Here is a 25,759-nt window from a genome sequence, read left to right as displayed (position 1 = left end):
TTGTAATATTGAGCACTTAGGAAAAACGTCATGTCTGCATCTTCTGGTTGCAGAAAAAGAGCAGAGCAGCCTGTGCTGAAATGTGACTTTTCGTGACAGTGCTTTGGCTTGGGTTTAGCAGATACAGGTTTAAGCAAGCCTTAAAGGTGACCTGCAGAGGAAAGAAACTGACTTGTGCCTTTTTTCATTTATTTAGGATAGATACAAAAGACCTGAAAGGTTCTTCAAGCAAACTGCTTTCTTTAGTTCTTTGTCTTTTCCTGTGGAAATGGGAGGTGTTATTAATCTGGAAGATTGGGGTGACTGCAGGTCTGTGGAGGTGTATGCTAAAGCCCTTGAAGAGCTGCAACAGCTGGGAAGGGCATGAACTCTTAATCAGCACTGAAAATTGTGGGGTATTTTATTTTTATATTATCTGTTTAATGCTAATATCTAATTAATACTTGGGGAGAAAAGAGGTTTTAGTGGCACTGAGTGGGAACTTGTAATGCACTCATCCTGACCACAAGAGCTCAAAGAGCTGTAATGTGTATGTAGGTGCAGCCTTTCTGGTATTTTTAAGGTGAAAAAATAAGGACGGGGGAAGGGAAGCAGACTTCAGCATTCCAACAACCCCTGCGCAAGCCCCTTGCTGGTCTTCTATTTACTTGAGAGGAAATAATTTTCAAATGCCCTTTCATCTGCCTTATCACACCCAGCTTGAGAGGTTCCTCCTTTCTCTCGTCCCTCTGTGCAGTCGCGCACTGAGGCCAGTGCAGGTGATTTACTTGCAGGATCGATATGTTTGATGTTTGCTTGTGCCTCGTCTCCATTTTTTTTCTTCTATCAAATACAATTCCGCTGGCAGTGACAAAGGAGGGGCTTGGAGCAGCCGTGTCCCCGCTGTGCTGCATTGCTTGCAGACCCTGCTGCCTGTGCTGCCCTGGGGCTCCCCAGTGCCCCTGGGGCTGCTTTGCTGATGGGACTGGTGATTTAAGGCTGGGGATTCAAAGCCGGCCTTGAAAAAGCCTCGTGCTGTGTCTTGTACCAGTGAAGTGCAGGTGCAGGGGATGTGCTTGAAGGGGGCTGCCTGTACCTCAGCTTTGAAACCCTCGCCTGGAGTCGGCAGAGACCTTCCACCCTGGCAGTGCCCAACTGCTGTTGACAGGGATGTCTGCCCAGAGCCAGTGCCCTTGTCAGGAGATCTGATAGCCTGGGAATCTGCACTAACAAACCTCAGGGCTAATAGAATCAATTATTTCATAGCCTTTCAAATTAGGTATGGAGACACTTGGTCTTTGAAAGATTCGGAGGGAAAAGACTCCATTCTGGAGAGTTAGTCTGATGACCTGAATTAGTGAATTCATGTCATGTCTTATATGTAGTAGGAAAACCAGAAGCATGGCCCAGTATTCATGACCAGAGCGGAGGTATTAAAATATGCACAGTTCAGGAAAAAAGAGAAATAAAAATAAAAGAGGAGGTGTGGTATTTTATGTTAATGATGAGGTAGGTTGTGAAGAAGTGCAGAACAGTGTAGATAAAACAGAATATTTGGGGGCTTAGAGTCACTTTAGGGAAATCTGACAGGAGGCTTTGTTTTGGGGCTTGCTGGGGAAGTGCATCAGCCATCCAGGAGTGGAGCTGATTGAAGTTGAAACCTGTGGTAGAAATCAAACTCAGAGAGTTTAATAGACTCGAGGAAGGGGGAGGAAAACCCTTGAGTTGCTTTGAGAGCTAGCATGGGAAATTGCAGGCCTGACAGCAAGGACTGCTAATAAACCGTTGTAATTCCATCTGATTAGAGAATGGCAAGTGTAACATGTACACTGGAGAAGAAGAAAGGGAGCTGGGTAATGACTGGCATGTTAGCCTGACCTCGGCACTGCATAAGGCTTTTGAACAAATTTTAAAGGAAAGAATAAGTCGTAGAGCTAAATGAAAAATGGGATAAATGCACAGGGATTTACCAGCTGTAGATTGTGCAGGTTAATCTGTTCCCTCTCTTTGATGGGACAGCTGATTCCCAGTCAAGAAAAATGCCACAGATGTTATCTACACAAAATTTCAGAGAAGCACTTCTCATGCTCAGACATGGGCTGTACCAGTTGATCAGGTCACCCTGGCTCAGGCAAATACATTTTAAACTGGAGGAGGTGAGGGCTGCTGGGGAGCTGAGAGAGTGTGAGGGGACACTAAAATCCATGGGTTGCCTAGCTCAGTACAAATGGAGATGAAGAAGAGCTGTGGCTGCTGCTTACAGATGCATCAGGATAGGTGCTAGGAACAGGCAGAGGGTGTGGAAGGTACTGAGCAACATTGGCCTGAATGGATGGGCATGGAATGTCCAGGAACATGTCTAGACAGCAGGGCAACAAAAAGTACTGCCACGCTTTATCTCACGGAGCTGCGGGAACACCTTACCAAAAGGAGTGATGGAGGAGAAGAGCTGCCTGGTTCAGGATGGATACTTGGCCATTTACAGAAAAAAAGTACATGACAGAGTGGGCGTGATGTCAGGGACAGAACCTGATGACCCAGCAGATCCTGGTTAGCCCTGTACGTTCTTGGCGTAACACCAGAATGTTCCTTTCCAGGCCTCCCAGGCACTCCCTGCAGATGATGCACGTGAGGATGGGGAACCCATGCAAGTTGCACAGAGGTGAGGATGGTGATTCCAGAGCATGAGGCTCATGGGCTCACTCTGGTGATGGGGGCCCTGCCACTCTCCTTGCAATGTTTTGGGGTGCAGTCTCACTGGGGCTCACTGCAGGGCTTGCTGGAAAAGCTATCTGCTGTCGGGTATTCCTGGAAATCCATGGATCTGGAGCAGTGTGGGAGAGAGGTGGGACACAACTGGGGAGAAGAGATCAGTTACCCTTATTACTTTATAAAACATGCAAGGTGCATCCTCGTACAAGTAGGAGGACTTGATCCTTGCCCGCTGAAGCTAATGTGACATGGTGCCCTAAAGCTGTGGAGATGGGGAGGTGAGCTGAAGGTGAGTTATAGCGATGCCATCACGTAGTCTGCCTGGGAAGGCACACAGGCAGCACGGTGGAGAGTTTACTGGATTTCTGTGTGTATTTTTATGTTCTTGCCTTACTGCTGAAGAGGAAAGAAGGGAGGAGGAAGCCAGACGGCACTGCCTATCAGCCAAAGATAGAGTGCAGTGCTCCAGAAAAGCCACTTCAGCAGATGACAGGTGTGGGACAAGTCAACATGATTTTCTTCAGATTTAAGCCTACTCCTCTTTTCCGTTTTTTCCTTCTCCTTCCTGTGGGATGCAATCTGCAGCGAAGGCTGTGGGAGAAGAAGGGCAAATGGGAGAAGATTTAAGGAGCAAGTTACAAGAGAGGCCAGATAATGTCATGTTTTTAATTTGCTGGGTTTTATAATTTAAACCTGCTTTGGAACAGAACTGCCAACTCTCCTCTGATCTAACAGCATTTGGCCTGAGCAGTTAATATCAATATGCAGAGTATGAAAATCCCTCTTGCTTGCACCTTTCTAACAAGCTTAAAGCTCTCCTTGGGGAGCAGGAGGGACCTGCTGCTGCCATTGCTGCTGAGGATGATGAGTGTTTGACAGCCAGGGTCTGAGCTCTTGTGCTTGCGTGGAAGGCACTGAGGTGTGCGCTCTGCAGCGCTGCCCTCTCCTTAAGGCAGAAGAGCCCAGGGCTGTGTATGGAAGAGGGAGCTCTTCCATTTGGTGTGGCTGGTGGGGTTAGTTTGGGACATTCCCCAAGCTTGCCCAGGAGCTCCTGGCTGCCCCTCTTGGGGCCTGAACACAGCTGGGTGCTGCGGCCCCTCTGTCAGCAGCTGGCACATCTGCAGCAAGGCAAGAAATGGCTGCAGTCTTTGCAGTTTTGTGCACATTAAGTGTTGCCATCTGGCTCCTGGTAATTTGCCAGCACAGCCCTGTCTCGGGTGAGGCTCAGGCGCCCCAACCAGCTGCCCTCAGCAGCACTTCACAGCAACACACTGCTCGGAGCTGTCTGGAGGTAGTGAAGCTGTTTAGGAAGCGGAGCAGTGGGAAGAAGCTGCTTTGCTTTCTGTGGGCTGCTCTGCCTGATTGTTTTACACTTTGTGTGGAGCAGGGTACATTGGGGTTTTAATAAATTATTATAGGCTTTGTTACCAGGAGATAGTTGGTGTAGCAAGAAATGTGGTTTGACTTCAAATTGATTAGCCCATTTTATAAATGTCATAGCAAGTTGTTTTGTGTGACTTCTTTTGAAGTGAGCCCTGATGTTAGACACGGAGTAAAACACACTCAGCCTGGATTCATAACAAATGCTCTGAGATGCTTTATTTAGAGAGAAAAGCCACTTGAGATTTCCTATCGGAATTTTGTTATTTATCATAAATCAGCAGTGGCTGTTCTCTGCTCTCCAAGGCCTGTGGTTGAGCTTAATAAATTTTCTGTTTGTCAGTATGGGGATTCATGTTTTTAAAGTGTGTTCTTGCATACTTGATCAGACTCATCAGAGAGCCACGCGAGGCGCGGTGTGTGTCAGCATAGGTGCCAGACTTACTCAGCAGTGCCTGCTTGTTCCAGAAAGACATGGAGCAGTGTTGGGAGGGAGAGAAGAAAGGGAGGAATCCGAAGGTCAAAACGAGAGGAGCAGTACCCGGTGCTGCCTGGAGGAACTGCCACACTAATGCTGTTAGGGCTTTGCTGCAGGGAAGCCCTGCCTTTTGTTGTGTCCGTGCTGCTTCTGGCTGCTGTGCACAGTGATAAGGGAGAAAATTAGCAGCGTGAGGAGGGAGAGGGTAGTGTGGCATAAAGCAACTCTGTGTCTTTTCTCTCTTGGGATTTCCTTCCCTAGATAGAAAGAAGCACATTGCTGATACCTGCACAGCTCCCAGATCTTCCAAGAGTAGAAAGAATCGAGAGTCCCACAGTTGTGAGCAGATATTTTTGCTCCCTTGACATGCAGTAGTGGCCCTTTGTGCCTTTTTGTCAAGGGCTTCTAGAAGATAAAAATGTTCCCTTCGGGTTTTTTGCTTAGGACAGCTTTTTATACCCCTATTTTGCTGTTAGCCTGGTCTGACTGTCCTATTTCTGGCTATCAGATATTGACTGCTTGGAAATTATGGCATCATCTGCTGTCCTGAGCTGCGTGAGGCAGGCTGGTGTGGCTGTCACACCTACTGGATTGGAGATTGATATTGTATTTGTATTTTGAACAGCATCTCTGTGTTGACTCCACTTGGCAGTAAAAGGAGCCCAGACACTGCCATAGAAAACTCTGCTGAAGAGATCTCTGTCTGCCCAGGTAAGAGGCACTTGAAAATGCTCTGAACTTTGCCCTGAAAGTTCCACACTTTTAAAATTCAGAGAAAAGAAGAAAAACTTCAGGTTATTCCAACAGAGGTTTATTTCCCAGTCTCGTTTGTCAGGGCTGAAATTATTCAGGTAGTGTAATTTGATTCCCTGGTTTTGGACCCATTTCCTCAAAGATGGTTCTGTGACCAGAGATTACTGGGGACTTGTTGAAGAGACACCAGGATGTAAATGGATATGGAGGGATCACTCAAACCAAGGTGTCAGGAATGGTCTCTTCAGTGCAGTCAAGATTTTCAGTGTCAAAACGTGTAAAGTGTGAGAGCTGAAATAATTTTTTGTCTTAAATTACTACATGAAAGAAATGTGTTTGGGACCAACGAGTTTTTCTTCTTGCTCTGTCATACCACGTTTGAGGTTTTCCAGTTCAGGGTTTTTAGTGAGAACATTCATGAAGAGCCCATTCCTGTTCTCGAGCAGCTGGAGAGAGAGGGGTAGTGGTGGTGCTTGGGGGCAGATTTTGTTGCTAAGGAAGACGTGGAGGTCTAAAGGAGGTGTGACTGCGAGGCAGGCTGCAGAAGGGAAGCTCTGTCTCGATGCGAGAGCTCTATTCTTGCTTTGTCTCTGTCCCAGCAAGTATCCCACGCAATTTCCCTGTGTCTAGTCTCACTCCCCATGAAGCCGCAAAGCTGAGGTGGCTTTGTCCTCACACCAGCATGCTGTGACTTTAACCCCTCATCCAGCTGTGTCGTTGCACATTGTCTGATAACATTGGTGGCAAGTCTAAAAAAGATGTTTTGAAGCTGTGAAAGCGCTGTAAAGAAATGGGCTGAGTTACATCCGCAAGTGAGGAGGTGGTTTGGGGACTGCAAACCTGCACTGACGTGGAGGTGTTTTTCTGCAGAGACCCAGACGAGTCCACAGGAAGCTCTTGAGGTGGAGGGAGAAGAGCTCTGCTCAGGCCCTGGAGATGCACCTATGCAGGTAAAAGGCATAGAAGCTGGGGAAGGGTCCTGTTTCCACTCCTGCTTTCTAGGCCTTGATTCAGCAGAGCTGTGCTGGTGTTTCCCCTTGGGCAGCTGGAAGCTTGGATTTTTGTTCTTGGGATCCTGACAAACAGTTGCCTCTTCACGTTTTCTCCACTGCTTTGTAATTCCAGCCCCTTTTGGCTGGGGGCTGTTTGCAGCTGCTTCTGGAGCCTTTCAGTCTTGTAGCTGGAGAGAGTTGTTATAAATCCCAGCTTGTTCTTTTATACCACACACACTGCTGTGCTGGAGGATGCCATCAGTGGGTGTGGCAGTGCTGGTGCTTGCCCATGCTCAGAAATACAGTGCTGTGATGGACAGCGATGCAAACGGACCCCAGGAGCTGTGAGGGGAGTCCTACAGCACCTCAGTCACTTGTGTTGTGATGTGCTTTTCCCTGTTAAAGTCATCTGAACTTTGGTGTTCTCCACACACCATTTCAAAGATGCTGATAAAGGAGAGGTTCACCCAGAGACTGGGCTGTGATAAAGATGACATTGAAGTGCTGAGGACTGGTGGTGGTTTGCAGTCCAGGCAGAATGACCTGAACCCGGGACTGTTATTTTCTGTGCAGGAACAGTTCACAGGAAGTCCTGGCAGGGCCATCCTCGTACCTTAGATGCAGATGTGCACTGCGTGGTTCCTTTCCCTGTTGTCACACCTGCACAGCAATTGCTTCGCAGCTGCCGCTGTGCCAATGTCTGACTTTAGTTCCTGCTTCTGATAAAACTCCCTTTGTCTATTAATTTAGAGAGCGATATCAAAGGGGTTGCCAAGTACTCCTTTGGCAGGGTACATGAATACAGAGTTGTACAGCTCTCAACAAGAGGACTCATTTGTGGAAAGCTCATTCTGGGAGTCTGCAGCTTGTACAGTGCGTCTGCAGCACTGATGCCTCATAGTCGTGGGCCTCTTAATAAACCAGCTTCTGCTCTCATGTGCCTTTCATTCTGCAGGTATCTCCAAGCACTGTTTAGTCAATTAGAGACTGCAGCAGTGGGAGGCAGCGGGTCTGTGCAGAGCTGGGTAGCCACAGAAGCATGTTCATGACCATCTGGCTGTGTCCAGGGCACTGCCTTGTGCCTTGTGCTTTGCAGAGGGTGCCTGGGTCTCACACCCCTGCCTCGACAGTACGAGGTGATCAGCACAGTGTTGGGAGTGGTGCAGTGGGGCTTCCTAGGGATTGTTTGACGGCATTATCATCGAAAGGAGATAACCATTCCAGAGCCTACGGCCCTCCAGGAAGACAGCAGAAACAGTTACAGTGCATCAGCAGTTAGGATGGAGTGAGCACAGACTGCAGGGACTGACTTCTTCCTAGCAGATGCTGAGCCAGGACACAGGAGTCTTCTTGTTGAGCTCAGCCTCTAGCATTGCTCTTGGCTCACTGTTGACTGGAAGTGCTATGTCTTGTGAGCAATTTCTTCTGCTAAAGAGGAGAGGCAACAGTCTCAGCCTCTGACAGGAGTGGCTGGTTCTGCAGTTGAGGTTTTCCAGACTGTTACAGCACTGTTTTGTACAAGCAGTTTTGGGACCGTGGTGTCTTTTGTTACAGAATGTTGCATTTCCATTTAAAATTAGTAATTTACCACCAAATGTAGGCGGGCAGGGTGTGCAGAATCAGAGATCTCCTAAGATTGCTTTAGAAATGGCAGCTACAAGGAGCAGTGCCTGCTGCTTTTCCCATCATGTTTTTTCTGTGTGTTGTCTGACGAGGATAATGCAGGTTTGATCTGATCATTCATATCTGACACATCTTGGTTTTTATGACTGCCCACAGTGAGGACTTTGCAGGATATAGGGACACTGAGATGTGAGAAAAAGGTACGAGTGCTAATGCTGTAAGAGATGTACTTCAGCAGCCTGTGTTCAGCTGGAGGAACTCATGTGGCAGCTCCTCTGCAGAAATCCAGGGCAAAGAGCCTCCCTGGAAATGAGAGAGGTGTTCCTGGAGCTCAGTGCTGTGGCCTTTCAGCCAGTGTCTAGGAGAAAGGCATCTTGTGTGTTGGATTCTTATTTTGAGGTCCAGTCCTGCAATTCTTTCCATAGCTGGTCTGTGTCAACAAACCACCTTCCTTCCCTTTAAGACATAAAAATCAGGATCAGACCCTCATTTGGAAAGGCAAGTAATAAACTGAGTAATGTGACAAAGCACTCTGGTGGCACCGAGCATCTTGGCTGACCCCAATTACTGCTTCCCTGAAATTATACCATTGGAGGGAAGCAGACAGCAGTTTTGCTGCACACTGTCTACATGTCACTGCTTAGCCCTAACAGAAAACTCTCGTGTATTATTCTCCTATAGATTTCTTCTGTGTGGTTAATATTTAAATAACTTTAAAATCACTGCAGGGAGGGAAAGGTTCTTTCTTAAATGTGGAGAAGTCTTGTAGCATGCCTGACTAGGCAGAGATCTAGTTATGGGTGAGATGGCAGCAGTCTGCTGCACCTTGGGAACATCAGTAGCATAGGGAGCAGGCTGTATCTCTGTGGGTGGGTAGCGAAGCACCTCTGCAGCTGTGTAACCAGTGCAGAAAGAGAGAGTATTGGTGAGTGGTAACAGCACCCAGAGAACAAACATGGGCTGTCACTTTGCCCTGATGAAAAGCTACTGCTAGTAATTCTTTGTGACATGGGTTTTTAATAGTGTTGCCTCTCTCCTTGATGTGTGCCTCCTCTGATGACTGCTCCAGCCACCTCCTCTAGAGAGGAGGAGCTTCCCAGTGATCTCCCCAGACTCCCTAAGAGCACATCCTTTCATCCTGGGGGAAGCTGTGTTCCCAGACAGTGCTGCCTGTGTAGCATGGATCATGTCCAGAAACTGATGAGCACGACTCAGGTGTTGAACTCTTGCTTTGCCCCATGAATTTTCCATCAGTTTCGCTTCTGAGCTTTCCTGATTAATGGAAGGTTTGCCATTTTTCCGTGGTAGTACAGGTGATGTTTGCCTTAAATGGTGTGCATAGCTGTGCAGGGAGGCTTCACCATGATTCAGAAGGACATACTGCCTTTGGAAGAAGAATTAGTTATTAGTGCTGCACAGTTTACTCAGCCAGTGGTGTTATTTCTGACCAGTGTACGATGAGGGAAGAATAAAACTTCCCAAGAAAAACTGAGTCTGTGGGAGGGTGAGTCCCAGACAGCATGGAGCTCTGCACCTGGGGAAAAGAAAGAGAAATGGCACAATTAACTGTCTGCCTAATTATTTCTTCTTTAGGCTGGTGGAGATGAAGACGCTGACAGGACCGTGGCTGAGCGCAGTCCTACCACTGCTGACCATGTGTTGTGCCCCATGTGTGATCAAGGCTTTCCCTCTGCAGAGATCGAGCCGCATGCCATGTACTGCAACGGTGTCGTGGGACAGGAGGCTGGCAAGGACAGCCCAGGTCTGCCACGAGAGTTGCTCTTTGTGTTTGTCCACTTCCCTGTTACTTGCAGCCAGATGCTGCAGTCTTGTCCCTCTCGGAATGTTTGGTGCATGGCCTGGCATGGAGGAAAGTTGTTCACTCTGCCTTGTTCCATCTTCCAAGCTGGCCGGGAGAGTGTTATCAGAGGTTCTTCTGTTTCCAGTGTCTCCTGCACAGAGACATCTTCTCTCTGATTGACTTCATAATTCATCACATTATTAGTCCCTTGGAAAGTGTACAAACAGAATATAACCACAGGTTCTAGCCCTGGATGCTTCAGGCAGTAGGATAAATGTCATAGGACATATCTATTGTCTCTTCTGTTGAGGACCTGGAGAGAATCTGCCAGTGGTAGAAAATGGCAGCTCCTGAGCCACGTGGGTGAGCATCCTCCAGGGCTCTTGAGAAAGGAGAGTGTTTTGTGTCACTTCAAGCACGGCCTGTGCTCTGCAGCGACTGACATTTGTACGTGCAAAAATGGCTTGTTCAGCTGCAAGAGATTGCAGAAAAGTTTCCCTCTTGTTCCTCTAAAATTGCAGAATGATAGCTATCGATCTGGGAGCTTGTCTTTTTCTCCTTCATGTGAAGTGAGGCATAGAAGCACAGTCAGAATGCCTGTATTAATCCTCTTCAGTCTTCTCTGTATCAGTTTTCCATAGCCAACCTTTGTAGAGCTTAAGTGAACAAACAACGCTGGTTGGTTATCAACGTACTCAGTAAGTTATGTTTTAGCTGCTGCTTGAAATGTAAAGTCTATGTTAGCACAATGTCACGTAATATCAAAGTCATAGCTTGCAATAAGATTAACTTTTTAGGTTGTGAATATATAATTTTCAGTTACACACTGGGTCATTAAATGCAACCTAAATCTGTTATGCTTAAGCAATTTGAGCAAATCAGAGCTAGTACAAGAACTGTAACTTCTGCTTTCCTCTAGCAGGAAGAAGTTTCACCATGTAATCTTAATGCAGAGTTGATGTAGTTTTAAAATATGAGGTTCCTGTTGTACTAAATCTGTTGGGATATGACATAGGTCCTGTCAAGATAACAGGAGCCAGAGTAGTGGCTGATATTGCTTGGTGCTTAGTTTTGGTGAGGAGTTCTCTCTGCAGGCACAAACCAGCTGCTAATGCAAGCGTTCAGCTCTAGCAGATCACAAATTATCACAGTTCCTCTCCCATCCTCAACACTGATAAAGGCTTTATCTGTGCTAGAAAATTGAGCTGAATTTTTAGTATGCCTTTTAGCAGGAATGTCTTTGGCCCTGTGGTAATCGGCTCCCCGGTGTGACTGGACTGTGAGTATATCCATTGATCCTGGGGAATCCTCACTGTGATCAGGAAAAGGCTTTGAATTCTGTGGCCGTGTGAGGGAATTTGTTCTTTCCTTTGGTGCTGGTGTTCCACAGGACAGAGTTCAAGGCTGGCCTCTCCACTCTGCTTCCAGACTGGTCTCCTTGGGGATGTTGGTAAGGGTAGTTAATTTGGAATTGTTACTCTGCTGTTCTGGCTTGTACAGAACAATCTACCCATAAGAAAACCAGCCTGAAATAAAAGAGATTTTGGTCTGCAACAATGGCTCTAAGCAGAGTGATGGTTTGGGGACAAAATCACAGTAATTTGGGTTTTCTATTGCCAGTTATTCTAGTATTTTCTCTGTAGAGAGCAGGCTTTATTAGCCGTAACGGTCTGTGATGCCAGTGCTGTTTGCACCAAGGCTGTCTGCAGGACAATAGGCTTCCTGGACCTGGAGCAGGATGTAATGTGGGTCACAATCCTGCCTGGCTTGTGGGGCACCTCGCTCCAGTTCCAAGTGCCTGTACAAAGGCAACAGTCACGCAAAGAGGTCTCAGCTGATGGGCTGGTCAGTGGGGTTTGAGTTCAGTAGGCAGGGTTGATGTTCAGCTCTGAGCAGAGTCCAGAGAGCAGCTTGGCACAGCTGTGCAGGTACAAAAGGACTCTGATTCCAGTGCTGTTACCTTGGCATTCATCACTAGCACAAAATCCATAGGAAAAGCTAATTCATGGGGAGAAAAAAGAGGTGGGAGAGTTGTCTTCTGAAGCAAATGCCAGCTCCTGTGTGGGTCCAGAAGCTGTTCTCTACTGCTGCAGCACTGTGTGCTCTTGGCTGGCTGCTGATTTCTTGAGAGCACAGCAACAGCCTTGTGTGAGAAAAGAATCAAAGTTCTGCCCCTACGCCACGTCCTGATCTGTTAAGAAAAGATGGCTTCAGTTTGCCTTTAGTGCACTGGGTCGGGGTGCCTGGTCTGTCTTTGGACTTACTAGTTGGATTTAGTCCTGATGTCTCTAGAACTGCAGATTATGCAGTCCTGCAGACTACAGCTGTCAGTGGGCTTTGTTTTATGTTTGCAAAAGGATGGGTCCTTGCTGGTTTTACTTCTCTTCATCCCTCTTGTAATCATGCACCAAAGTCTTTCAGTGTTACCTATCAGGAGGCCAGCTCAGCCTGGCTGATATTTGAGGACAGGTTTTCAAATGAGGTAGCTGGGCAAGATGAGTCGGAGTTGTTTCCCTCACATATGTACATCGTTGCCCTGGCCAGATGCCCAGAGCACCACATACTTGGGCAGGATGAAAATCTGATCATGAATTTCCATTTTCCTGTGGTCTGAGTAAACAGCAAAGAGGAGCCTGCTGTTGCTGTTGTACCAGGCTAGGGGAGGTTCGGGTCACAGGTTTCCAGCTCAGTGACTGGTGCTAATTCCAAGTGAAGGAGTGGAGCCATGGAAGCACTGTGCCAGCTCGCTCCTCCTGCATGCACTTACTGAAGGGCTTGCTTGTGTGACATGAGAGTGCTGGAGTCACTGCATCTGCTGCTGTTGCCAAACAGGAATCTGCTGGTCTCAATCTGGAAGTGAGTCTTGGCTGATACTGAGTACAGCAAATAGTCCTGAGCTTTGTGGCATGCTCTATTCCTCTTGCCCTTCATCTACATGCTCCCAACCTCTTAGTTCCCAAGTGATCCCAGGAAAATGAGTGTTTGGTATATCCCTTCCTCCCAAAGCCTCAAGTGCAACCTGATGTCAGTCTTCATCAGCAGCACTGGGGCTGTTGAAAAGCTCCTGACATCAATAGAAGTGGCACTGACACAGCAGAAAGAGTAACAGAAGGGGTGCAGAAGAAAGCTTCATCACTTCTCAGAAGGGACAAGATGCTGGTGGGCCTGTCTGTGACAGGATCCTGCACAGAAAGTGGAACGGCTGGTGGTGAGAGTGAGGAGGAACCTGGTGGGTCAACCAGAAGTGCCAACCAGGGAGAAGGTTGTTCCTGAGCTACATACAGAGTGTGTTTGACCCAGCGAAGAGCATTGCACTGGGAGAGTTACAAGACTTCTGTCACACAGTGGGTCAGCACCGCTTTGTGGTAGGGGTTTTCCCCATGGCATGGCTTTGCCAGTGTTCTGAAGAGCCTTCCTGCAGGCGAGCACCATGTTTTGTGAGGGGCTGTGCCTCACCAGCCAGCCCTGTTCTCTCTCCTGTGCCTCTGCTTCCAGCAGCACAGCTGGGGGGCTTCCCATGGGTAGCTGCAGAGCTGGGCCCAGACATCTCTGATGGGGCCATTATGCCAGATGTGTTCACTGCTTTTGGAAGGAGCTAGAACTGATTAGCACCTGAGCTGGCGCATGAGGCTCCTGAGGCGGTGTTAAACGAACATTAACAAATGCATGCGGATTTGGAGAGCGGCTCTCACCACGCTGTCAAACGCATATATGAGTTGGGCTGTTGGGAGGCTGGAGTGGCCTGGGGGATGGCTGCTGTTATCAGTCCTGCCATGTCAGGCTGCCACTTCGAATCTGGGCCAAGCCAAGTCAAAGAGAAATGTCCGCTTCAGTGCCTGTGAGAAATGAGCTGTTGGTATTGGTCATCGCCTACAAGACAATACCCACATCCAAGGAAACCCTCGAGCTTCGTTCTTCAGCGTGGATGTCTCCTGTCAGCCCCAACAGCTCTTGAGCATCTCGCAGTGCATTTGCTCGTTGTGGCTGCAGATCAGTGATTGCTCCTAAGGGATAGGCCGTGTTGTATCAGCATCATGGATAGATATTAGGGTTGTCTAACACTGGAAATGAGGTTTTCCTAAAACTCTGAAGGATTCCCTTTGTTCTCTGCAAAATCTTGTGTGTCCCTTTATGACAGATAATATGCCAACAATAAGAGGTTTGTCATGCCTGTATCTTTGATTCAGACCTTTCTCCTAATGAGAGTATGGGAAGCAATGTTACTGGGCTGTAAAATAGCTCCCTGCATTGTCCCCTTAGCCAGTTTGCCCAAGAGTACTTACTGTGACAGCTGTTTTGGAGCTGGAGTTCTGAACGTCCCTGGTGAGGCAAGCTAAGCTTTCTGATATGTTCCCTGAGGATCTTTGCTGGTGGCATGTCAACAGGAATACGCTGAGAGGAATTCAACTGAAAGAGACAACACTCTGGCATGCTCCCTGTAGATGCCTCGAGAGCAGGTTTGGGAAGGCTGCTAAGGCTTGCTGAAGGAACAGAAATTGTTGGTCCCATCATCATGCTGGTCAGCCAGGATCTTGCTAGCCACCCACATGTGCTGGAGCTGGCCTTTCCTTTCTCAGTACTGCTGATGCTTAGCCCTGTTAGAGATCTTCACCCGGAGGCCCCACAGAGCTCTACACAGACAATAGATCACCCCCAGTTCACATGAGTGAGTGCAGGCTGATTGTTGTAACCTTCCTTTTCCAGCATGAGCTCTTCCTACCACACCTGCAGAAGGGTCTTGAGCCCTCTGCACAGCTCTCCTTACTTAGCTATCAGTTACCATGCTCCCTCCTGCACCAGGCAGGGTGCTCAGTTTGGCAGGGCCAGGGCTGTGCTGCTGGAGCAGCTGTGTAGCTCTCCTCCCAGGCTGTTGCACTGCTGCAGTCAGCTTTAAAATGACTGTAAACTACATATTGTTGATCCAGCTGCTTCTGGCAGAAGACAAGTTACAGTGTGAAATGGCTCCTGGCTCCCACGAAGGAGTATGAGGGGGATACTTCTGCAGTATCCCCCCCTGGAAAAAGGAGAACTGGCCAGCTACCTCTTCAGCAGGAAAAGGACCCTGCCTGTCCCAGTGCAGTATTTCTTTGCCTCTACCATCACTTCTGCTGCAGCTTTGAGTGGAAGTGATTGAAACTTGTTGCATTCAGGCATGGTGAAGGGGTGCTTTTGGGGTGGATGGCAGGTAACCAGCCCTTCCTGTTTCTCTTCCAGTGCTCACCCGGCGTCAGAGAGAGGCAAGAAGTAAAGCAGCCAGCAGTGACAGCGGCCAGTCATCCTTAGACATTGATAAGTAAGTAGGTATGCTTGCCTCTCCAAGATTGTTTCTGTGCTTCCATTCTAGCTTGCCTGTGGATGTCTTTATTCCTGTAGAAATGCTGGCCGTTGGCTTTACAGCAATGTTTCCCTAAGAAATTGCCTTCCCTCATTGCCTCTGTTGTAGTGTGGCTATATTTAAACTGAAGCAAGAGGAATTTGCTGTTCTCAGATTGTTTATTTTTGCACTGATTTCCCTTCAGCCCAATCCATGGCGGGTCAGGGGTGCGTGGTCTCTGGCCATGGTTGGAGGGAGCTGTGTAGCTAAAATGGTGCTAAGTCAGCCAGTTTCTAATGGGAGATTTGAGCTTGGTAACCCTGGGATAAGAAGGGGCTAGGACAGGGAGGCTGTCAATATGGCACCTGTAGTGATATTCTTAATTAAATTAGACTTTCAGAATAGCAGTGGCTTTGTTTAATGTCTTTCCATGCAGCCCCTCCTCCTGCCACCCACACAAAGCATCATAAGAGAGGATCTGACAGTAAAATCCCTGCTATGGAAGCAATTTTGCTGTTACAAACAGTGGATGGCAACATCACTAATGGAATTAGGCTAATTATAGAGAGGACAGCTTCTGTTTAGACACATTATCTGGGTAATCAGCACTGACTGGAAAGAAAATACAGGAAAAGTACTGCAGAGTTTTGCTTGATGGGGGCTCTCCAAAAGCATTTTAGAGCCTGGGGTGAGTTTTACTATGAGAGCACTGCTCATCAAACTGAACACAATGCTTCTGGGGCTGGTCCCTGGGGATTTGTCTCTTCTTGGAGATGGTCCATTCCTGAATAGCTCCGCGGCTGGATACTCCCTTCCTGAAGAACCAGTGCCCTCTTGCACAGTTCAGTCCCTGCAGAGAGCCAGAGTGGAAGCGAGTGTAGCTGTGTAAATCTGTGCCTGACCCTCATCTCCTTTCAGCTAGGATAATTTTGTTCCCAGGCACACTTGGGAAAGGGGGACAGGGATGTCCTGCTTGAGCTTGGGCATCTTCTAAACAAATGAATGAGTTTGAGGAACACACTGTGCCAGCCCCCCCGCAGGAGTGAGTGCTCTGCATTCCTCTCCCAGCGTGGCAGGATGTAAAATGGAGACAGTGCAGAGAAAGACTTGATTTACTAGTCAGACAAGTTCATCCAGCCCTGGTAAAATGTCTCTCTGATTTAACACACTTGGTTTGCTTTTCAGGCAGAATTTAACTCCCCTTTGCAAAGCCCTTGCACTTCATTTCTGTGGATTTTGACAGGGTGCTTTATGTCTGGGGAGAAATCAGCGGTGTTTGAGATAGTTAGATGAGCAGATTTGATTACTGTCCCGCTGCTGCAGCAGCAGGATACAGAGGAACAGGCAGGGAAAACTGATAATCACTCAGTCTTTGCGATTGGTGCCGGCCTGACCCCACTGAGCGAGGCCTGATCTGGTGACATGTCTTCTCTGTGGTGTGGCCTGGAGGAGGAAAGTCACTGCTGGTGGCTGGGAGCCCAGTGCAGGGTGAATCCTAATGTGGTGCTCTGTCCTTTGCTGCCTGGCAGGTGTGAGAAGTGCTACCTCTGTAAGTCACTGGTGCCACTGCTGCAGTATCAGAGGCATGTGGACAGCTGCCTTCAGGCTGCTAGGCAAGCTCAGGGAACCAGGAGGCTGCGAAGAGCCAAGGTGAGGGGCGACCCTGCAGACCATCTTTGCGCTGGGTTTGGGGCTGGGTTGGCAGCAGGAGCTGTTTCCCTGGTTGATGGGATGAGCTGACCTGGTGTAGGATTGCCTGCCTCTGTGGGCTGCTGTGGCCAGACAACTCGTTGCCCTCCTTCCCACGACACTCTGCGAGAGCATGGACCTGTCCCAGGGGTGAGCTAATCCGGCAGAGCTGCCAGTAACCTCTCCAGCAGGCAGACAGCCAGCACTGTCCTGCTGCCAGACAGCACGCCTCAGTCCTGCAGGCTTCCTCGGCTGAATATAGATGGAGGGCAGTGTCAGGGTGACAAGCATATCTGACTTGATCCACAAGCCCTTTCCCATGGGGAAGGCTTCAGAGCCAGAGCAGGGGGAACCGCTCGGTGCTGAGAGCAAACTGTAGCATCCCAGGGGAAACGTAGAGGTGTGCGGGATGTGCCTCGCTAGAGGAGGTGGGAGGGTGGCAGGCAGGAGTATGTGTAGCAGGTTGTTCACAGGCACTCATCAGGTGTTAGTCCCCACCGTGGTGTTCTGCTTTGGTGATCCCAATGGAGCAGAGAGAGGGTCCTTCCAAGCCTTCCTGCTGGTTCCTGCGGGCAAAGCCCCAGTGCCACAGCTTTGCCTGCGCTCAGAAATGTGATTCTCAGCATGAAGATGCAACATGATGTCTTAGTTTCATATAATCCCTTAAATCCATCACAGGCCTCAGACCTCTGGGGATTCAGATGCAAATGATGAGATTTCTGGTGGATGAGTTTGGCTGAGATACAGCCAAGTGCTGTGGTTCAGAGTACTGCAGGGCACGGCTGCTCCTGCATGTGACCAGCTCTGTGGAGGGTGTTTGGCTCTGTCCCTGTGCCCCACAGCCAACTGGCATGTAGGGTCCTGCACACAGGCATGGGCACAGAGTATGGGGAAAGGTGCTGGAGCTGGGTGGCCGTTTGGGACAGCTCAGCAAGGCTCTGTTTCCTCTGGCCCTGCCTGTCCCAAGGCGGCAGCTCACCAGGGGAGCAGGTCATGCTGGGCATGGGCTGGGCTGTTAGCTTCCTAGTGGCATTGTTGGCCTTGCAGGTTCCTGCCACAGCACATTTTGGGGTGCTCTGCAGCCCCAACAGTGCAACCAGGATGCCAATACCTTCTAGAGCATTTCTGGAGTCAGGGAGCAACCAGGCCAAGTGGTCTTCTCTTAGCCTGCGTGACCAGAGCAGCTGCATCTTGCCAGGGGCTGAGAGGGAGCACAAGATGTGTGTTCCTCTTCTGGCTGTTCCCTGTAGGAAGGCCCTTTCCTCCAGCACCAAGCCCCTACGCACTCGGACGGAGCAGAATGGAGCCTTGGAGCACAGTGCTGGGGATGTGCCTGAGCCATGGCAGAGCCCCTGGTGCTCACATTCCTGTGACAGCCCTGTGCTCACCGACTGGGCTTGGGGGTGGCTTCCTGCACCCCGGCCTCCCTCCTTACCATGCTCTGCTTTATTATCTGCCTTTGGTTGCCTTTGATCAGGCACTGGGCAGGCTGAGAATGAGGCAGTGCCCTTCCTGTTGGTAACTAGCTGTGCTCAGCTGGAAGCCCTGGAAATGCAGCATTCCCTCTTGTACCCAGCTGGACCCTGTGGGCTGGGGGAGCGTGTGGCCACGGGGCCACCCTGTCTTTGGGGTTCCCTCATGGCAGCACCGTGACTGTGTTTCTCTCTCTTTGGCAGGATGTTGGAAGACAGGAGAGGGGACTTCTCAGGATGCTGGAGCTCTCGGAGAGCAAGTCTGCAGGTGGGAAGCTGCTCCCTGTGCCTGGCTGGCTCAGGGCTGCCCTTTCCCAGCTCTCCCTGTTAGATCCTGCTCAGCCTGGACTGTGCTGTGACAGCAAATTCCTTTTGAAGGGGTCTGTAATTCCTGAGCAGAGCATGAAGCTGGGGCTTAGCTGGTTGTCAGCATCACCCAGCTGGCTGCACACAACCCTGCCTCTGCCCACTGGACCAGTGCCAGCACCGAGCCTTCGCAGGGCTAGTGGTGTGCTCTGAGCCATTGCACCAAGAGACATCCAGCTTCCTGGGGGGGTGGCAGGGTGCTTCCCTCCATGGATTCAAGCACAAGAGGAGAGGAGCAGGGAGAAATACTCTCAGTAGCACCCTCCTCCCATCCTCATGGCTCATGACAGAGGGCAGCCAGGCAGGGCTGACATGTGCTCTTGTTGCAGGTGCTGATGCGGGGACCCCGCTCTCTGGACTAGGAGACCAACGGTCCCCTCCTGCTCACGCAGTCAGAGCCAGGGGGCCGGTGGGGAACAGCTCCAGCTCCCTTCGGCACCTTCCCTTCACCATCTCCTCTGTGAAACCCAGCATCTCCTTCTCAGAAGCCACAGACTGCGTGGTAGACTTGGAGCCGCATGCAGCTCTTTGCCTGGGCAGCCAGCAGCAGACCAAAGGCTGCCGCCGGAGGAAACACAAGTTCTGAGGCCACCGTGGGCAGCAGGTCCCCTCCATGGCACCATGCCCCTGTTCTAGCCCAGCCCCATTCTCCCACCCCCCCTTTTCTATGTTTTGTACGACCTGTGCAGGGAGCGCTGGGTGGAGCAGTGACTGTGTTTTATAGGTGCCTGTGCAGCTTTGCTCTCTGTTAAAGAAATTGAAATATATTTATGTATGTTTTTATGAAACTGCAGCAACACCGAGGAGCTGTGCTGTCTTTCTCTGGGGAAATGGGAGGCACTGGAGGGAGGAGAGGAGGAATGGAACACTGCGCGTCCAAAATCACACTTCCACAGCTTGTCCCTGGGCTCTGGGGGGATGCTGTGAGCTCAGGGCCCTCCTGAGCAGGGGGCTGCAGTGCCCAGCTCTGTGTGGACAGGCACTCTGAGGAAAGGACACCTCTGTGCCAGCTGCCCGCTGCAGCCAGCGGATGTGGAGACCAGTGTGACAGCGGTGTCCCTGTGTCCTTGGGAGCTTCCCTGGCCGCTGTGTGCCCAGAGCCTGCTGCATGGGGGGAGGATGGAGCCTGGACTGCGTTGTCCCCCGTTCCCCAGGAGCTCTCTCGCCCTGCTGTAGAGCCCCTTGCTAGGAACCGGGTGGATGTCTCGTTATTGCGCTGCTTAATTAACGCGGGCCTAATTAAAGCTGGGATCTGAACTCAGCGCTGATGGCAGCCGAGGCGCGGCCGCGGAGAGCGAGACCGACCCGTGCGGCGTGGGGGGGTCGCCCGTTGACCGCGGCTCTGCGTGCCGGCCAATGGCGGGCCGGGGCGCCCGAGGGTGCCGTTCCTGTCGCCAGGGCAACGGCGGCGGCGTTGGCAACGGTACCGCCGGGCCTCGAACGCCGTCCGTCCACCATGGGCAGCCCCGAGCGGCGCGGCGCTGCGGGCAGGCCGTCCTGGAGCTCCCAGGAGCAGAGCACCGCTAGCGCCGCTGCGCGCAGCCTCCCGCGGCGGGCCTTCGGCTCGACGGACCGAGGCAGACCGCCCGTGCACCGGTGAGGGGCTCCGGCCCGCCGGCGGCCGAGCGAAGCTGGGAGTGGTGAAGCCGCGTTCGGGGCCGAGGATGGGGCTCAGCAAGCTCCCCTTCTGCCCTCCGAGCGGGGCACAAACCAGCCTCCGGCCTCCTGCAGGTTGAGGAGACAGGCGGGCAGGGTGAGGCAGGGGCAGCCCCTTTAATGCCCCGGCCCCCATCGGCATCGTGGGGCACCGCTGCCTCCTCTACCTCCGGCTGCCGGGTCACAGTTGCGATAGGGAGACACTGCAAAGCGACGATGCTGTTGAGGCTGTGACCCTGCGGAGCTGGGACACGGAGGGGAAGTGGGAGGCAGAGTCGGGGATGGGCCCCAAAACCCTGCTCAGGACTGGGCAGGCCGGTGCCCGGTCCCCCTGTGGGCTGGGGCTCCGCGTGTGACACCAGCTCCCTCCACGCAGGCCCTCACTGAGCCAACAGCCGAGCCAACAGCTGAGCGAACGCAGCAATTCTGCCGGCTCCCCGGTACGGCCCATCCCTGCCTTGCACCCAGCAAAAGGCATCCCCTGCCCTTCAGACCTGCCCTAAGGTCCAGGCTCATTGTCCCCAGGTACAGAAAGCCTTGCGGGCACTCACCGTCCCGCTGGAGACGCTGCAGGTGCTGAAGGGCCACATGCTGCAGGACATGCGCAAGGGGCTGAGCCGCCAGATGCATGCGCAGGCCACCATGCAGATGCTGCCCACCTTCATCTGCTCCATGCCCGATGGCACCGGTAAGGCAGCCTGTCCTGGAGATAGGCCGCTTTGCTACCTACAGCCCCACATGCCTCACGGAACTTGGCCCTGGGGTGCTGGGGAGGGGTGTACTGATTTCTGGTCCATGCACTGCCCTTGCACTGCCTCTGCCAGTCCCTGGTGCAGGGCCAGAGGCCAGGAGCTGGTTCTCTTGGCTCCTGTGGTGGTCTCAGGCTCTCAGGAGCCTCCCCCATGGGTGGGTGACTGTCCCTGGGACAGGTTAAGGGGCAGATTATAGGGGATCTGGCCCAGCAAAGGTCTCTGCCTGACACCACCTCTGCTCCCCCATAGAGAAGGGTGACTTGCTGGTGGTGGAGCTGTGCCAGAACTATGTCCGGACCCTCTGTGTAACCCTCTTGGGTGACGGGAACCAAAGACCTCAAGTGATGTACAAGATCTTTGACATACCGATGAACATCATGCAGGGCAAGGGGGAAGCGGTATGAGGAGGCCATGGCACAGGGTGGCTGGTGCTGGGCTGCCCAGCACCATGGTGGCTTGGCAGGGCTCCAAGGCTGCTTCCTGCAGCCTGGGTGCTGGGTAAGGGGTGCAGCCTGTCACCCTGGCCATGCCTTTGCAGCTCTTTAGCTTCATTGCAAAATGCTTGCGCCAGTTCCTAGCCGGCTTCAGCAGCCCCCAGCGTCGCTTCCCCTTGGGCTTTGTCTTCCCTTTCAGCTGCAAGCAGACACAACTGGACAAGGTGGGTGGGATAACCCTGACCTGGGTCTGTGGCCACCTCCTGCCCAGCACATCAGTGGTGCTGGAGGCCAACAGCTCAGCCATGTGCTCTCCACAGGCAGAACTCATCGCCTGGTCCAAGGGCTTCAAGTGCACTGGTGTGGAGGGGAAGGATGTTGTGCAGTTGCTGCAGGCAGCCATCAACAAGGAAGAGGTGGGGGGCCATGAGGTGAGGGGGCCTGGCTGGGGGCTGCCCCATGGAGGGGCTAATGATGCTTTCTCTTTGCTCCTGGCCAGCTCTATGTGGATGTTGTTGCTCTGATGAACGATACTGTGGGCACCATGATGACCTCCAGCGAGGATGATAAGGCCTGTGAGGTTGCCATCATTGTAGGTGAGCAGTGGACATCCCCCATGCCAGGGGCTGGTACTGGGGGAGGCATGCACCAGTGCTCACCCCCTCACTCCACACAGACGTGAGCACCAACAGCTGCTTCATGGCTGAGGCACAACTGGTTGAGATGGTGGAGGAGACCAGTGGCAGGATGTGTGTCAACACCGAGTGGGGCTGCTTCGGGGATGATACCACCCTAAGTGGCATCGTGACCACCTATGACCAGCGCGTGGACAAGGAATCCTCCAACCCTGGGAAGAAGAGGTGCTCCCACCCCCAGTGAGGGCAGGGTCCCCAGGGCTCCTTGTCCATCCCTGAGCATGTCAGGCCCCACTAACAGGAGCACATGGCCCCCTGTGATGCTCCTGGATGCTTTCAAGGGGCCAAGAGGTGCCAGGTGGGGCACAACTGACCCCCATGCTGGCTGTACATAGATTTGAGAAGCTGGTGGGCAGCCTCTACCTGGGGGAGATCATCCGGCACGTGCTGATCGCCCTGGCTGCTGAGAAAGCTATCTTCACTGGGAGCAATGCTGGCATCCTGAAGAACAAGGATGTGCTCAAGACCCATCAGGTCCTGGAGATCATCAAGTGAGTGTCTGGGGACCAGAAGCTGCTCTGGCTGGGAGGAGAGGGGGGTGATGGGGAGGACATAACCAGCACGGTGTCCTCCCTTGCAGCCACGAGGATGGCATGGCCAAGACGAGGAGCACGCTGGAGACCCTGGGACTGCAGCCGAGCGAGCGGGATTGCTGCCGGGTGCAGCAGGTCTGCCGGGTGGTGGTGAGCCGTTCTGCCGCACTCTGCGCCGCAGGGCTGGCTGCCATCCTCACACACATGTGCCAGAGCCGGGAGCTGGAGCAGCTCTCTGTCAACGTTGGGGTGGATGGCGAGTTGTACCGAGACCACATCAGGTGAGGAGGGACACGGGGCTCCCACCCCGGTGGGATGCTTCACACCCAGCCTTTGCCATCCTCTTCTTCCTCTGGCAGGTTTGGGGAGATCCTGCAGAGCGTGACCGGGCTGCTGGCGCCGGAGTGCACGATCACCCTCCTGCCCTCGGTGGATGGGACTGGGCGTGGGGCAGCCATCGTGACAGCAGTGGCTCTGCGCTTGGCGGAGCAGCGCCGGGAGGTGGATCGGCTGCTGTCCCCACTGCGGCTCAGCCACTCCGACCTGCAGCGTGTCCAGGCACTCATGAGGCAGGAGATGGACCTGGGGCTGGGCAAGGAGACCAATGCCAGTTCCTCTGTCCGCATGCTGCCCACCTATGTCCGTGCCACGCCTGATGGCACCGGTGAGAGCCGGGGGCCTGGGGAAGGGAGTGCGAGGTGGCTGTGGCCCTCCTGATGCCCTGTGCTGGTACCCTCCAGAGCGAGGTGAATTCCTGGCGCTGGACCTGGGGGGAACCAACTTCCGGGTGCTGGTGGTGCGTGTGGCAGAGGACAGCATCCGCATGGCCAGCGAGATCTACGTCATCCCAACCTCCATTGTACAGGGCACTGGTGTGGCGGTGAGGCTGAGAATCTGTGGCCAAGGACAGGGCAAGGGGGTGGGAATTGCCTCCTCTCTCACTACCCACAGGCCTGGGATGGGGCTGGGAGAGCCCCTGTGGCATCACCCCAGCCTGGGCCCTGCTGACCATGGCTCCTCTCCACAGCTCTTCAACCACATCATTGACTGCATCATGGATTTCCAGCTGAAGCAGGACCTGATGGAGCAGATCTTGCCGCTTGGCTTCACCTTCTCCTTCCCCTGCCAGCAGCTGGGCTTGGATAAGGTGAGGGGATGGCTTCAGACCCTGAGGATGGGGAGGGCCCCAGGGTGCAAGGCAGCTGCCCAGCCCCTGCTCCTATCTCCCTTGCAGGCAGTGCTGCTGAACTGGACCAAAGGCTTCAACGCCTCAGGCTGTGTGGGGCAGGATGTGGTCCAGCTGCTGCGGGATGCTGCCCAGCGCAAAGAGGTAGGGAAGGGCTTGGATACAGTCATCTGTCCCCAGGGTGTCACCCTGTACCCAGGCAGTGCCACTAAGCCACATATGTCCCCATCTCTGGTTTGGCAGCACTTTGCGCTGAATGTGGTAGCCGTAGTCAATGACACGGTAGGAACCATGATGTCCTGTGGCTATGACGACCCTAAATGTGAAATCGGCCTCATCGTAGGTGAGGAGCACTGCTGCACTCAGGGGTCTCCCATCTCCTCATCACCACCCCAGCCCGTGTAGCATGGCTGCAGGGTGCCAAGCAGCTCTGCAGGGCCGTGGTGGGGGTGACACCAGCACGGGGCCCGCAGGGACAGGGACCAACGCCTGCTACATGGAGGAAATGCGGAACGTGGGCACTGTGGAGGGGAATGATGGCCGCATGTGCATCAACATGGAGTGGGGGGCCTTCGGGGACAACGGCTGCCTGGACCACATCTTCACCACATTCGACCGGATGGTGGACGAGAAAACCATCAACCCGGGCAAGCAGAGGTGGGTGAAGGCCCTGGGGCACAGCCAGGGGGTTGCTGTGCTCAGCTAATGCTGTGCCTTGGGTAGGTTCGAGAAGCTCATCAGCGGCATGTACCTGGGCGAGATTGTGCGCTACATCCTGCTGGCAATGGTGGAGAAACAGGTCCTGTTCCAGGGGAAGCCCTGCGCCAAGCTCCAGACCAAGGACATCTTCCAGACCAAGTTCCTCTCCACCATTGAGATGTGAGTGCTGGGCTCCAGTAGGTTCCCTGACCCCAGGGTGGGAGGGTGTGAAGCCAGAGCCCAGGGAGAGAGGCCACACTTCATTGATGCGGCACATGCAGGTGATGCCATCTCCTGCCTGTGGGATGGGGACAGTGATGGGGACAGTGGTGCTAATGGTGCCACTGGTCTGGGGCAGCGATGGGCTGGCCCTGCGAAAGGTACTGGCCATCCTGCGGGACTTGGATCTGCACGCCAGCTTTGAGGACAGTGTGCTGGTGCGGGAGGTGTGCCAGACCGTGTCCCTGCGGGCGGCCCAGCTCTGTGCCGCCGGCATGGCTGCTGTGGTAGAGAAGATGCGGCAGAACCGGGGCCTGGACCAGCTGGTTGTCACTATCGGGGTGGATGGAACCTTGTACAAGATGCACCCACAGTGAGTGGGGACGGGGGTGGCAGGCACCCACCGGGGACCCTTGCCTTATGGCAGGGGTGTGGGGCAACGTGGGGTGCGTGGGGTGGGGGACACCAGCCTTCACCATTCCCTCCTGGTCCCTCCAGCTTCTCCCAGAACCTCCAGCAGACGCTGCAGGTCCTGGCACCCAAATGCACCGTCACCTTCCTGCAGTCGGAAGATGGCTCGGGGAAAGGGGCTGCACTCGTGGCGGCCGTGGCCTGCCGCAAAGCCGGGCCTTAGGGACAGCCACCACTGCCACCGCCATCACCCCAATAAAGTGCTTTTCTCCACACCTCTGCCTCCTGGGGGCTCACGGGGAGGGCCTGGGGGCAGTGCACGGCTGGGCACAGCCCCACGTAGCAATATATATCGAATTTATTTACATTCAGGTCCGGCAGCCCCCCCGCCCGCGGCACCGCTATGTACATAAGGCCAAGTGTAAATACTTGAATGCACTTAATACAGAATTAAAAAAACGGTCTTTACACAACACGGCACGGGGCCCCACACGCAGACAGCACGACGGCACCGCACGCTCGACGCACACCCAGTGCCCCCCGGCCCCTCACGATGGGGCTGTGGGATGCCCAGGGCCGCAGCACTGGGGAGGCCCGACTGCCGTGGGACACGGG

The 25,759-nt window shown here is 52.8% G+C and overlaps 2 protein-coding genes across 13 annotated transcripts in view; both read left to right on the top strand.

The window, feature by feature from the left end:
- UIMC1 (ubiquitin interaction motif containing 1) overlaps positions 1-19,347 on the top strand; it is a 38,386-nt gene extending 19,039 nt beyond the window's left edge. For 8 of the 12 annotated variants that reach the window (XM_080626873.1, XM_080626869.1, XM_080626872.1 and 5 more), the window contains 8 exons: positions 2,577-2,641; positions 5,175-5,260; positions 6,173-6,252; positions 9,511-9,679; positions 14,933-15,011; positions 16,562-16,682; positions 18,398-18,461; positions 18,889-19,347. In XM_080626873.1, coding sequence (XP_080482999.1) covers positions 2,577-2,641; positions 5,175-5,260; positions 6,173-6,252; positions 9,511-9,679; positions 14,933-15,011; positions 16,562-16,682; positions 18,398-18,461; positions 18,889-19,145 — 921 coding nt within the window. In that variant the 3' untranslated portion in view covers positions 19,146-19,347. Of the gene's footprint in view, positions 1-2,576; positions 2,642-5,174; positions 5,261-6,172; positions 6,253-9,510; positions 9,680-14,932; positions 15,020-16,561; positions 16,683-18,397; positions 18,462-18,888 lie in introns of those variants that run through there. The other 4 variants (XR_013957779.1, XM_080626879.1, XM_080626870.1 and 1 more) reach the window with 4 other exon arrangements.
- Positions 19,348-20,803: 1,456 nt separating this feature from the next.
- Positions 20,804-25,367, top strand: HK3 (hexokinase 3; the record flags this gene model as incomplete). Its single annotated transcript, XM_080627016.1, has 17 exons — positions 20,804-20,903; positions 21,217-21,365; positions 21,506-21,625; positions 21,722-21,817; positions 21,901-21,997; positions 22,078-22,261; positions 22,432-22,587; positions 22,677-22,910; positions 22,989-23,293; positions 23,370-23,509; positions 23,657-23,776; positions 23,864-23,959; positions 24,059-24,158; positions 24,289-24,472; positions 24,539-24,694; positions 24,873-25,106; positions 25,232-25,367. 17 exons carry the CDS (start codon positions 20,804-20,806, stop codon positions 25,365-25,367), a joined length of 2,607 nt encoding a protein of 868 aa, XP_080483142.1.
- Between the last annotated feature and the right edge of the window lie 392 nt (positions 25,368-25,759).

The sequence above is a fragment of the Psittacula echo genome (genome assembly GCF_963264785.1).
Source record: "Psittacula echo genome assembly, chromosome: 11".
Taxonomy (NCBI): Eukaryota; Metazoa; Chordata; class Aves; order Psittaciformes; family Psittacidae; genus Psittacula; species Psittacula echo.
The sequence above is the reverse complement of the archived record's forward strand: the minus strand, read 5'-3'. Positions and strand labels throughout refer to the sequence as shown.